This window comes from Hibiscus syriacus, unplaced genomic scaffold (assembly GCF_006381635.1).
Source record: "Hibiscus syriacus cultivar Baekdansim isolate YM2019G1 unplaced genomic scaffold, ASM638163v2 tig00111027_pilon, whole genome shotgun sequence".
Lineage (NCBI taxonomy): Eukaryota > Viridiplantae > Streptophyta > Magnoliopsida > Malvales > Malvaceae > Hibiscus > Hibiscus syriacus.
This window is the reverse complement of record NW_024062960.1, coordinates 1,216,542-1,228,887: the sequence shown is the minus strand read 5'-3', so window position 1 is coordinate 1,228,887 and position 12,346 is coordinate 1,216,542. Positions and strand designations below refer to the sequence as shown.

At 35.6% G+C, this 12,346-nt stretch overlaps 1 protein-coding gene and 1 pseudogene across 1 annotated transcript; both read right to left on the bottom strand.

The window, feature by feature from the left end:
* Positions 1 to 452: 452 nt before the first annotated feature.
* Positions 453 to 1,994, bottom strand: LOC120150772 (annotated as a pseudogene).
* Positions 1,995 to 2,448: 454 nt separating this feature from the next.
* On the bottom strand, positions 2,449 to 5,362 carry LOC120150901 (beta-xylosidase/alpha-L-arabinofuranosidase 1-like). Its single transcript, XM_039163502.1, has 7 exons — positions 4,966 to 5,362; positions 4,592 to 4,882; positions 4,330 to 4,499; positions 4,141 to 4,238; positions 3,700 to 4,050; positions 3,164 to 3,574; positions 2,449 to 3,023 (listed from the first exon to the last, which is right to left on the bottom strand). Exons 1-7 carry the CDS (start codon positions 5,158 to 5,160, stop codon positions 2,449 to 2,451), a joined length of 2,091 nt encoding a protein of 696 aa, XP_039019433.1. The 5' UTR covers positions 5,161 to 5,362.
* Between the last annotated feature and the right edge of the window lie 6,984 nt (positions 5,363 to 12,346).

The following is a 12,346-nucleotide window of genomic DNA, read 5'->3' as shown; positions in this document are numbered from 1 at the left end:
AAACAACCATATAGCTCAAACAGTGTTGGGATCAGATTTTATCATGTCTTGATCAGCAGGTTAACGTCCAGTTCAGACGACTATCAATTTTTTAACGGAAAATAATGAATTTAGAACATATGAATAATTGAATGACCATTTTGTAACTTTTAATAGTCGAGAGATTCAAAAAAACAATGTTCTATAATCAGAGAACTATTTTGTAACTTTTAATAGTCGAAAGACTCAACAAAGCAGTATCCTATAATCGAGACCACATTTGTGCATTTTACCCAAATTATATTTACACTTCTTTCTTATGGAATCCAAATTACAAACCTTTTAGCCATATGGATTTCGTCCCGTAGGAGCATCAAATAACTCGAGAAGCAAAAATTTGAATTGAATATCACATAGGTTTATTATAAGACTTAACGACTAATTAATAATTAATGAAAGAAAATCCACTTTTCAACTAAACCGGAAATCTATAATGGGTTTTAAACCGGAGCCAATGCTCGGTCTTTCAACAAAGCCTCAACCGCTCTTCTACCGGAAACCAGAGCTCCATCGAAGGTAGCCGAAGTCACATAATCACCACACAAATACAAGGCAGATCCGATATTGGGATTCTTCATCAAATCCGTCGGTGGGGATTGATTCGGTTGGGTAAAACCGATTCGATATGTTCTCAAATGCTGCCATGACTCGACTTTTGAAGCTCCGAACCAACACGAAAGCTCCTTGATAACCTTGGCTCTTAGATCATCATCTGAGTCGTTCTCATACAACCCGATCAACGATACCGATGCCAACGCTTTGTTTGAAGGGCCATAAGATGGAGCCACATTCGTAGCGAAAAACATGTTATTGATGATCCCTTCGCCCGAACCGTTGAGAAATAGGACCGGGTCTCGAACCGGAATTTGATCCCGGTCCAATGAAAAATACAAGCAAACCGTACTCCGGTCCGGTTTTTTCTTCTGAACCCACGTCGTCCTTCCCGCCAAAATCTTATCACGTGCCGGTTCTTCAACAGCCATTATCACCCCTAGCTCACTCTTCACGGTTTCGCCGCTCTCTAAAGTCACCGACGGCGAATTCGAGTCGTTAAAATCAACGGAGACAACTTCGGTGTTTAACATAATTGAATCGGACGGAAGTTTTGCCGCCAATTGGTTTGGTATCTCGCCGATTCCGTTCGCCGGAAGGGTATTGTCGCCGAGAGCGAGAACTTTGAAGATGAAATCGAAGAGTCTCGAAGTAGTTTCGAGCTCCGGGTTGAAAAAAATCCCACCAAAAAAGGGTCTAAAAAACCTTCCGATTATCGAATCCGAAAACCCAATACTCTTCAACAATTGAATCGTCGGAACTTCATCGGCTTTCAAAATTTCCTCGTCGGATTTACTCAAAACCCGAGCCCTCGTCAAAGCGATAAGAAGCTTATCAAAAACAGTTCCAATGGGGTTTCCAAGGGACAAAACGGAGTCCGAGAAATGGCGCAAAGGATCAGCGACGGTGTGGAATTCACCGCCGTAGTAAACTCTGGCACCGGAATAAAACTTCTGGAGATTTAAAGCACTGTAATTTAATACCTTTTCAGCTTCTGGGTAGGCAGTGATGAAGATCTGGAAGCCACGATCTAAGAGAAAGCCATCGACAGCATCGGTTCGACACCGACGCCATCGGAGGCTTCCAAGAGGAGGAAAGGGATGTTGTCTGAGTTGAGAAGGGTGGCGGCTGCGAGACCCGCGAGGCCGGCGCCGACTACGATGACCGGAGCTGTTTTGATGACGGACGGAGGATTGAGGGCGAGTTGGGTGGAGGCACGAGGAATGGTATAGAAACGGTAGGTTGCGGTGGGTTTGGCAGCCGGAGAGAGGAAAGAGAATGTTGAAGATGGCGGCCGGAGAGTGAGAGGCATTGGTTTTCGTTTTGGATTAGATGAGGCTGTTGTTGTTGTTGTGTGGATTGGCCACTCATCTTTCGAGTTTTCAAGGCCATTGCCTTATCCACTTCAGTATTACCACTTATGCAGTGATGGTAATGAGTTCGACTGGATTTTTATTCCGTCTAAATTAGATTTTAATATAAAATTCTTTTATTTGATTTAGATTTAAAAAATTCATCCCACTTCAAAATTAACATTATTTTTCAGATAAAATTTTATATTTGACCTAACATAAATATATATATACATATATTTGTAATGTAAATTGATATAATATTTATTTTTAAATATATAAAAAATAATTATATTATTACTGTTGAATTATGTCAAATATTTTATATTAATAAGTTAAAATTACAATCTAAAGTCTTAAAATATTAATTTAATCATAAAACTTAAAATGTATAATGATATTAATATAAATAGCATACCATAAATACATATGACAAAATTCAACTTATTTTAGAGAAGAAAAATGGAAGAGAGTAAAAAAATAAAATAAAAGAAGTGAGGATATTTCAAAACCTCAAGCTTAATGTATGTTTCAAGTTCCCCACATGCAATACATATTGTCCCAATGCAACCTTTCTGCCGCCAAGCTCATCAACAACACTCAAATCCTTGCAAACATCCACTTTAAATCTCACCAACGCCTCCGATCTGCCTCTCAACGAAACTTTCTCGAACCCCACCAGATGTTTCCGAGGCGAATTGTGCACTGTCGGGGTAGTTGCAAACAACAACACCGTGTGGCTTCCATCGAATCTTCCCATGTTTCGAACCCTCAAATGTACGTCAAACGATAAGTTTTCACAACGTCGTTCAGCGACCTCGATGGAGTTACAGTCCGACGAGCGACGACAAATGTGGTCTTCGTCCAATGGGAACAACAACAGTTGAGGTGCTTGAACTAGTTTATGGCTGAATTTGGAGTAGCTTAGCCCATCTCCGAATGTATAAACCGTTTTCCCTGTGTAGAATCTGTAGGTTCTTCCAGGGTACCCTTTGGAAGGGTCTGGTCTCATGTTCATGTTTGTCATTGGGACGTTTTGAAGATATGATTGTGGATACCATGTCATTGGCAACCTTCCACCTATAATCAATGATTCAGTTCAATTTGAGTCAGATAATCTTAGACAAATATAAATGATGTTGATATTATATATGTGTTCAACCCGAATCCGGTCTTACTAAACCCAACTCATGCACACCTCTAAATGGTGAAAGACTTACTTGGATTATAATACCCAAAAATCACATCAGCAATGGCAGCTCCACCAGCTTCACCAGGGTAACCAACCCAAAGGATGCTTGTAATCTTGTCGTTGTTTTTGGCGAACGCCACATCGAAGCTTCCGCCCGACATTATGACAAGGATCACAGGTCCCTTGGCGACCTTTGCAACTTCATTTATAAGAAGTGATTGCTGCCCCGGCAAAAGAAGGTCGACTCTGTCAAAGCCTTCTCTTTCGAGAGATTGATCGATGCCCATCACGAGCACGGTGGCATCGGCCATGGCGGCTATTTTCATGGCGGCGTTTACTTGGGCAGTTCCGCAAGCCACATTGGAGCAGCCTGGCACATATTTTGTTTCTACTGAAGCTGTTAGACCCTGCAATGGTGTCGTATATTTGCATGGAACGCCTGCAATGTTACTCGAATTTAGAGGGTAAGTGTCCGATATGAATATATATTTATGTCAAACAGAGAAATTGTAAAGAAAATGAAGAGTTCGGGTAAGATAAATCTCGAGTACTATGTCGGGTTACCCTCGTAGTTTCCGATCATGGTTTTTGTGACATTGGCATTGGGTCCAATTACTGCCAAGGTTTTGATAGCAGTGGGAGACAGAGGCAACGATCCAGCACGGTTCTTGAGCAACACAATCCCTTGTCTCGCAGCTTCACGAGCCAACTCTTGATGCTCCGGAGTACACACGTCTTTCGGGCCAAGCTTTCCGTAAGGTTGCTTCCGAGGATCGCCATCGAAGAAGCCAAGTCGCATTAGAGTAGCAAAATTATTAGCGACGGCATTGTCGATGGCAGATTCTTTCAATAGCCCTGCTTTCACCGCGGCTGCGGTGTGGTTGCCGAGGAATGATCCACAGTTGAGATCCAACCCTGAAAACCATTAGACATATTTAGCAATTACTGGCCGATTGGGAACAATTTGCGAGCATAAATGTTTCAGTTTCTTTAAAGCATACTGACCTGCCGAAATTGCTTTGGCAGCAGCTGCTTCTGGTGTCTTGGTATAGTGCTGGTCATTGAAGAAGACCTCCACTGAGTCGCAATCGGAAACTATATACCTACACCAACCAAAGACGGAGCCTCGTAAGACGACACGATGGCCAGAAAACTTCGAGCTAAAAGAAAATCACTAGAGAAACGAAAATGTACCCATTTAATTTCCATTGGCCTCGAATAACACCAGCAAGAAGATTAGGGTCTGCACAAGTTGGCTTACCGTTAACCTGATTGTAAGAACACATAACACTCGCCACATTCCCGTCGATGACACAGCTCTTGAACGGTGGTTGAAATGTATCGTCCATATCTTGTCGCGTTACCTGTCCGTCCACAATCAATCACAAGCCATTAGAGGTGTACATACTAACATAGGTCCGAGACCGATTATACCAGATTAGATTCATGTTATTACCACAGCATTAAAATGGTAGCGATCGACCCCTTTCCAGTTATCCAAATCATAGGCCGTGTAGTGTTTACAGCACGCGGCGACCTTGAGTCGAAAAGGGTCAGCATGATCGTCGGCTCGTTGTAAACCTCGGACATAATTCGATCCGTATTTGCTGCTCAGCAATGGATCCTCCCCTGGAGTCTCTTGTCCCCTGCCCCATCTTGGGTCACGAAATATGTTGATGTTTGGTGACCAAAATGTTAACCCCGCCAATCCAACGTTGTACATTGCTCTAGCTTCCGTTGAGACCACCTGCAAATGAGTACAATAAATAAATTAAATCTCTGCAATAAATAAAAATCAATAAGCCGTTGAATCCTATGTGACTTTACTACCTTGCCGATTGTTTCGAAGAGCGAAACATTGAATGAAGCCGCGGTCAATATGACCTGAGGAAAACTCGTCGCTCCCGGTACCAGGCTGCTAAACTTGGTGCCGGGACCGACGTAGGAGACCCCGTGAAGTGCCTCGGACCACCACTCGTATCGTGGTATCCCGAGCCGACTAACATTACCGGCACTATTGACCATGAACTTGATTTTCTCCTGCAACGTTAGCCTCCGTACCAAATCGGCCACCCTCGCATCCCTCCCCAACGACACATTACAAAAGTCGTAATGCACAACCTTCGGATCCTTCGTGGCATCACAAGCAAAGACGGGTTGTGCCGAAACCCGAATCGAAATCGACGAAAAACAATGCCAATAAATCAAGAAACCAACAACGAAAAACACCTTACGGATCATTTTTTCGATACCCTTCTCTGCTGAATTTCAGACAACTTAAAACTGTGTCTGCTACAATATTTGTTTCACCATGAAAACATGTTTGAAGCTTGTTCTGTTTCGTTTTGCATTCACAACGTTGATGCTTTGTGCTGTCCCGTAATGGGAAAATAGATTAAGATGCACTAATGATTAAATAGCGTTCTAAAACTTTGTTTTCCTTGTCAAATCCAAGAAAGTATTTTTCAAATGAATAATACTTTTTAAAGAGAGAAAGGAATTCTGATCCGTTATGGGAATTCTTGATGAAAAGTGTAAGTTTTGATTTGATAAAATGTAAATGACTAAAAGGTAAACATGCATTAGAGGTCATTAAATTATACTCAAATAATCATTTTGGTTATTTAAATTTTAAAAACTATAAAATGGTCGGTAAATGTATCAAACTATTACAAAATGGTTATTGCAATATTATAATAATCGTAAAAATTTGATACTTTTAATGATCATCTTGTAAAAGTTTGGTAAAATTTATAATCATTCCATAGTAGATCGATAAAATTTAATGAGTATTTTATACTAATCTTTCAATAAATATAATGGTTATTTTAAATTTTTAAAATTCAGTGATTAAAATATTATTTATCATAGTTTAAGGACCTATGGTATACTTTATCCTTTTAATAAGATATCGTTAATCGAGATTTTGGCCCTGTTTTTCTGTCCATTCTGTAACTCACATGAGGGATTTTGGGATGATATATCGGCTTCGTTCTTTACTATAGTTTTTCAACCAAATGTTTGAGGTGAAAATACTGTTGAGATCCCTGTACTATAACACAGTAGATTTTAGTTCGTTACATTTAAAAACGATCCAAATTATTATTTTTACAAGGTATAATATCAAAATTAAACCTTAATGTTTATTAAAATAGTCAATTTGACCTATATATATTTTTAGAATATTTTGTCTCTAACCTTTCATTTTACCAAGGTATCAATTTTGCTCTTATTTTTTTTTAGTATTTTGGTCTTTAATGTTTTATTTTAAGGGGAAAAACATTTATTTAGACCGTTAGTCATTTATTAACTAATGATTTATATTCATAAAGGTATTTTTTTACTTTAAAATAAAATGTTAATGGTCAAAATATCACAAAAATATAAATTAAATTAACTATTTAATCAAACGTTTGTTTTTTTTTCATTACGCCTTTGTAACAATTCTATAGTTTTTCGTTTCCGCACGTGAATCGCGTGTTATTACGGCGCGTGGAGAAGTTTTGAGAGACGAACCCTCGCAAGTTGGCAGTTGCCACTGTTTTGGACAGTACATCATGTGACCGGTACGTTGTTACATTGTACGTAATAAGTACATGAATATTGTTTTGACTTGTAATGGATGCTTAGGCTCACGTGACTTCACGGTAAATCTTTTTCTTTAAAAGAAAAGAGGAAAATTATAAGAATATGTTATTTTATTTTTTTAACTTTTGCATAAAATCTCAGAATTGAACCATCTTTTAACTTTAAATCGATTTGGTCCAAATCAAATTAGATTATTTTACTATTTTATTATTTGAATTTATCCAACTTTAACTAAAGCTCTTCTCCAATGCGTAGATGAATGAAATTATATATTGATTTTTTATACGTTAAGTTCTTATATATTATTCATTTATTTATTTTAGCAACACCACCTTATAACATTGTCTTGTTTGTTTATGTTTTCCCTAAATAAAATGTATGACGAATAAAAACAAAAAGAAAAGGAAAAAGAACACAAAATAGCATAAAGAGATATCACGAGTGCCAAAGGTACATGAGACCGTGACTGGGATTAAATTCACCAGTGAATGCCCATTTTGCCAGTTCCATCTCATGCAAGTTTCCATTTCAGGGTAAAAAGAAACAAAAGATGCCTACTGATCGTTTTTTATGCTTAAATTGGCTGTTGGCTAAAGTATCGAGTGATTTACTGCATGTAGTAATTATTTAGGGCCGACTACGGTTGATTGATGTAGATGAGCAAATCAGAAACTTGTTTTTGTAGACTTTTTAAGTAGGCCTACAAAGGGTAGACGATTGGAGCAAACGGGCTTGTTCGACCATAGTCTCAAAACAAATTAGCCCAACGCTGTCTTCTTTTAAGTAATCCTCCTCATTTCCATACTGAATATTCAATATAAAATCATACTATTTTCTTCTGATATGAACACTATAGATGATTCAACTTTTCTGATTTAAGTGAAAAGTTATAGGTGGTTATTTAATGATGATGATCGATCTGTAAATGATGAATTATGTTTTATCTCCATAAAGGAGGAGGAGAAAAAGAGGAAGTAACTTCTCAATCTTGCATGGGATTTTATAATGGTTCACGGAATGTAAGATTATCAGTGGGAATAAAAGATTACTAGGGAATGTTGTATTTTGTGTTTGGTTGGTTTATCATAAATGTAAGATTATGTGTTTGGTTAAATGAACAAAAGATTATTAGAATGTATATTAGACCAAATTTCCTTATTATATATATTTTTTAACAAGTTGGAAAATATTTATATAGATATTTTAAAAAATTTAAATTCATAAAATTTATATAATTTTTTTACAAAATTAAAAATATAAAAAGGTTTAATGAAATGGTAAAATTTTATTTTAACTCTTGAACTTATATAAAATTTTAATTAATAGATTTTTGTAAATCTAAAATAGTTTAAGGATAAATTTGTAATTTAACCTTCGTAAAATTTTTATTATTCAATGACAGAATAATGATATTTAAAAAAATTAAGGATTTTAGTCCAAAACGCCGGTAATCCAACAATACCTAAGGAAAGGAGGTAATGACATTCCCGGTAATATACCAAAAAAATACACTATTGGTAATGTAAGATTACCATGAATGACATTTCCGGCTAACCAAACGGGGGAATATGGATTCTATTCCCATGAGAATCTCACATTCACCCAACCAAACACACCCTTTAACGTTGATGTTAGGCCTAAGATCATGATGTTACTTGTAAATTCTCAAGACTAATGAATATGGTTGTTGATAGTAGATTTGGATCTGACGGATCATGTGAACCTATAGTAAGTCATATACAAAAGTTACGGTTTTTCGAGATATATGAGGTTCTCGTTACCTCAGTATCTGGAAATGTTCTTTCAAGAGTTTTAACTAGCAAATGAGTTCTCGTAAACCAAATAATGAATTTGGATATGATAGATCACATAAGCTTACCAAAAATCATGTTAAATAATTGCGTTTTTTCGAGATATATGGAACTCCTGAGATATTTTGATATCTGAAGTTGTTCTTCTAGGAGTTTTAACTAGAGGATGATTTTCTGAATGCTTTGATAGGCACATAAGTAGCAACGAAGATAAGTGTTGCGAAAGAGATTCAGAGAAGTATAATGCTTAAATACCTTGCATTTTAACTTTTTTGATTCAAAGTGTCACATGACAACATATGATAATATCGCATATTTATGTCATGACAACAATTAATGTTATTAACCTTAAAGAACATGATAAAATATAAAAAAAAAGTATAATGTCAAAATTAGTCATAAAGTTTATCAAAATGATCATTTTAATATTTATTTTTTTTTGGAGTATTTTGGTCTCAACGTTTTATTTTTTGACAAAAATGATCAAACTATTTAATTGAATAGTCAGTTCGACTCTTATTCCTTTTTTATGAAGCATTTTATCATCCAACGTTTCATTTTATGATAAAACCCCTTTTTGATGCATTAACCGTTTGCTAAATAACAATTTTTATCTACAAATGAGTTTTTTTGCTCTAAAATAAAATGTTAGAAGCTAAAATACTTTATAAAAAAGAATATGAGACAACATAACTATTTTAATAAATGTTGGAGACTAATTTTAATATAATGCCAAATAAAAATATAAGACACATTAAACAATTAAAAAGTAAAAACACCATATTAATAAATTTAATAAAATACATAATCATTGACACTATTATATATATAAGTGGTGTTATGAATCACCTTTCCAGATGCCATTGTTGCTTTCTTTTCACATCTCAAATTATTTTATTGCAGTTTCAACCCTGAACAGTAAACATGTAATTAGAAAGAGTAAAAAGAATAAAAACGGGACCCACTTGTTTCGAAGCGTGCGTCTCTGACCCGCGTTTCTATCCCTTCCCTGTCTTTTTAACGTCTCATCCCCAACTAAACTGAAAATCAAATCAAATCAAATCAAATCTGTAACTAATATACTACGGGTTGTCGAAAGACAGATTAATATATGGTTAATATACGGTGTTACCGGATACATCAAAAGATATTTAATAAATTCGATTTAGCGTTACCGGAAATGTTGACTAATAATAATATAGTAGGTCTAAGTCATGAAGAAATATTAAAAAATTATGCAACCGGCAAACTTAACTTGTCGGTTCGTGTCGATCCAAATTAAAAATGTGTTGATCCAAAACGATATAACATGTAAAACTATGACAAAACCGGTATTGAAATGATAAAACCGGTAAAGAGCTACCAGATACATTTAAAGTGTCGGTACTTTAATATAAGGATAGACACTTCGTGAATTTAAAAGAGAAGCAGTTTTAAATCCTATAAAGTGTCGATACTTTTAAAAAATGTATCGATCCAAAAAGATATACCAGGTAAAAATATGATAAAACCGGTAACAAAATGATAAAACTGGTAAAACATTACCAGATATATTGAAAGTGTCGATACTTTATATAAGGATCGACACTTTGTGAATTTAAAAGAGAATCAGTTTTAGCGCCTATAATGTGTCGATACTTTAAAAATATATATCGATCCACAATGATATAACAGGTAAAAATATGATAAAACCGGTATCAAAATGATAAAACCGGTAAAATGATACCGGATATATTGAAAGTGTCGATACTTTCGTAAGTACGTGTAATAAATTATCGACACTTTCAAAGAAATAGGTAATTATCCTTTCGAAAATATCGGCACCTGACATAAAAGTATCGACACTTTTGTATTTGTATCGATTAAATATAAATAACATATCCGATGAAAATATAAAGTTCATAGCTAAATATCCTTTGAAAATAGATAGAACGGACGAGTTTTTGAAATCGAAGCGTAATTGTTGCTGCATTTCAGAAGGCGTTTCTAAAGCGAAGTTTGTTTGTTTGTTGCTGCAGTCGAATCAAAAGTATGTTGTCGAAACCTAATTTTTATTATTACAGTAATCGCGATAGGGTTTTTATGTGTTGTTTGGGGTTTTGGAATAAAGATGCATTTGGGACCGATTGCAGGTAGAAAGTGATATTCAAGGAAAAATATAAATATCGATACTTTTATTAAATATTATATGTAGAAAATGATATTATAGGTTGTATAAATGTCCCGACACATTTTGGTGCGGCCATTCAAATTCTTTTGAAGAAAATCGTTTTACCACAAGAGTAGTTATCTATATTTGTATATTGAATAAAGTGTATGTAACAAAATAATTTGATTTGCGTAAACTGTATATGAAGAAAAAATGGAGTCAATGGGTTGGAAAATTATTGGTGGAGCAGATGATTTTGAAATTGAGGTCGAGACTCGAAAGCAATCAAAGAGTGGATATATGTACTTCTAGTAAGTATCAATGTCTTTTTGTTATTATTGTTGAAATGATAATTGGATTAAAGTATCGATAAACTTTAAATTGATTACAAATTTTAAATGTTGATAGTATGGCCGAATGCAAAAGGATGAAGAAAGATGGCACACAGAGCGGTTCGGTATGTAAAATGAAATTGACATTGAGTAGTATTTAGTGTTAATGTATTGATTAAGAAACGTTTATGTTTAATATTAGGTGACAAAAGATGTGAGGTTCAAATGGAATTCAATGAGTGATGCTGAAAATGAACCTTACATCACACAGTCAAGGAATGATAGTAAAGAATACAAAGAACGGAGGAAAGCACATGAAAATAAGGTATTCATTAAACTTGTAAATACGTTGATACAAAATATATAAGAACTATAACATTATATATTGTTAAAAAATGTAGGAAGTGTCGACAAGATGCAACATTAAAAGGGTGAATTCATTAATTAAACACCTTAAGGAGAAGGGTCAGTTGAATGTGCTGGGAGAAATAAGTTTTGGATCGTTGGTAGGAGTAAGGGATCGACTTATTCGGAGGGAATTGTGTCGATCCTTGATGGCGCAATTTGATGTCAGACAATGTATTGCTAAGTATGGTGATTTTTTATTTCCTCTCGGGATCCCATGTGCTGCAGCCGTATTGGGGGTAGAAAATGAAGGCAAAAGTGTTGTAGAAGTCTGTAAGAGTAAGGACTGTAAAGCACTTGCCTCCAAATATGGTTTGAAGCAGAAGGTGTCATATGCTGAAATTGAAGAGGAAATAAAAAGTGGATCTTACGTTGGGGATGAGCTGAAGGCCAGAGTTTTATTATACCTTGTCGGTATCTTTCTTTGTCCAACAGGTAATACGTTAATGAACAATGAACATATGAAGCTCATTTGCGATGAAGGCTTGAAGGGTGAATTCAATTGGGCTGAATATATCCATTCGAGATTGATTGAATCAATAATCACCTTTAAAAAGGGCAGCCAGAGATACCTCAAAGGGTGCATAGCAATCTTAGAGGTAAATGAGTTGAAAAACTTTTTTTGTGTTTTTACATAAAAATATAAATTTTATTATAAATGCAGGTTGCACTGTTCGATTTTTGGTCGGGCTGTGAGGCAGTGCCGGCTTATGAAAGAACCGGAGTGGCACGCATCCGTGCATGGGGGAAGGAAGAAGTGGTTAGAGTGATGGTGAAGTTGAAGTTGGATAGAGCGAAGAAGCAAGAAAGGGTAATAAATGTAATTAAATAATATTAAGAATATAATCAATATCTTAATATTGTAATTTAATTTTGAAGGTTATTGGCAAGGATGTAGAGGAGGCAGAGGAGAAGAAAGGAGAGAT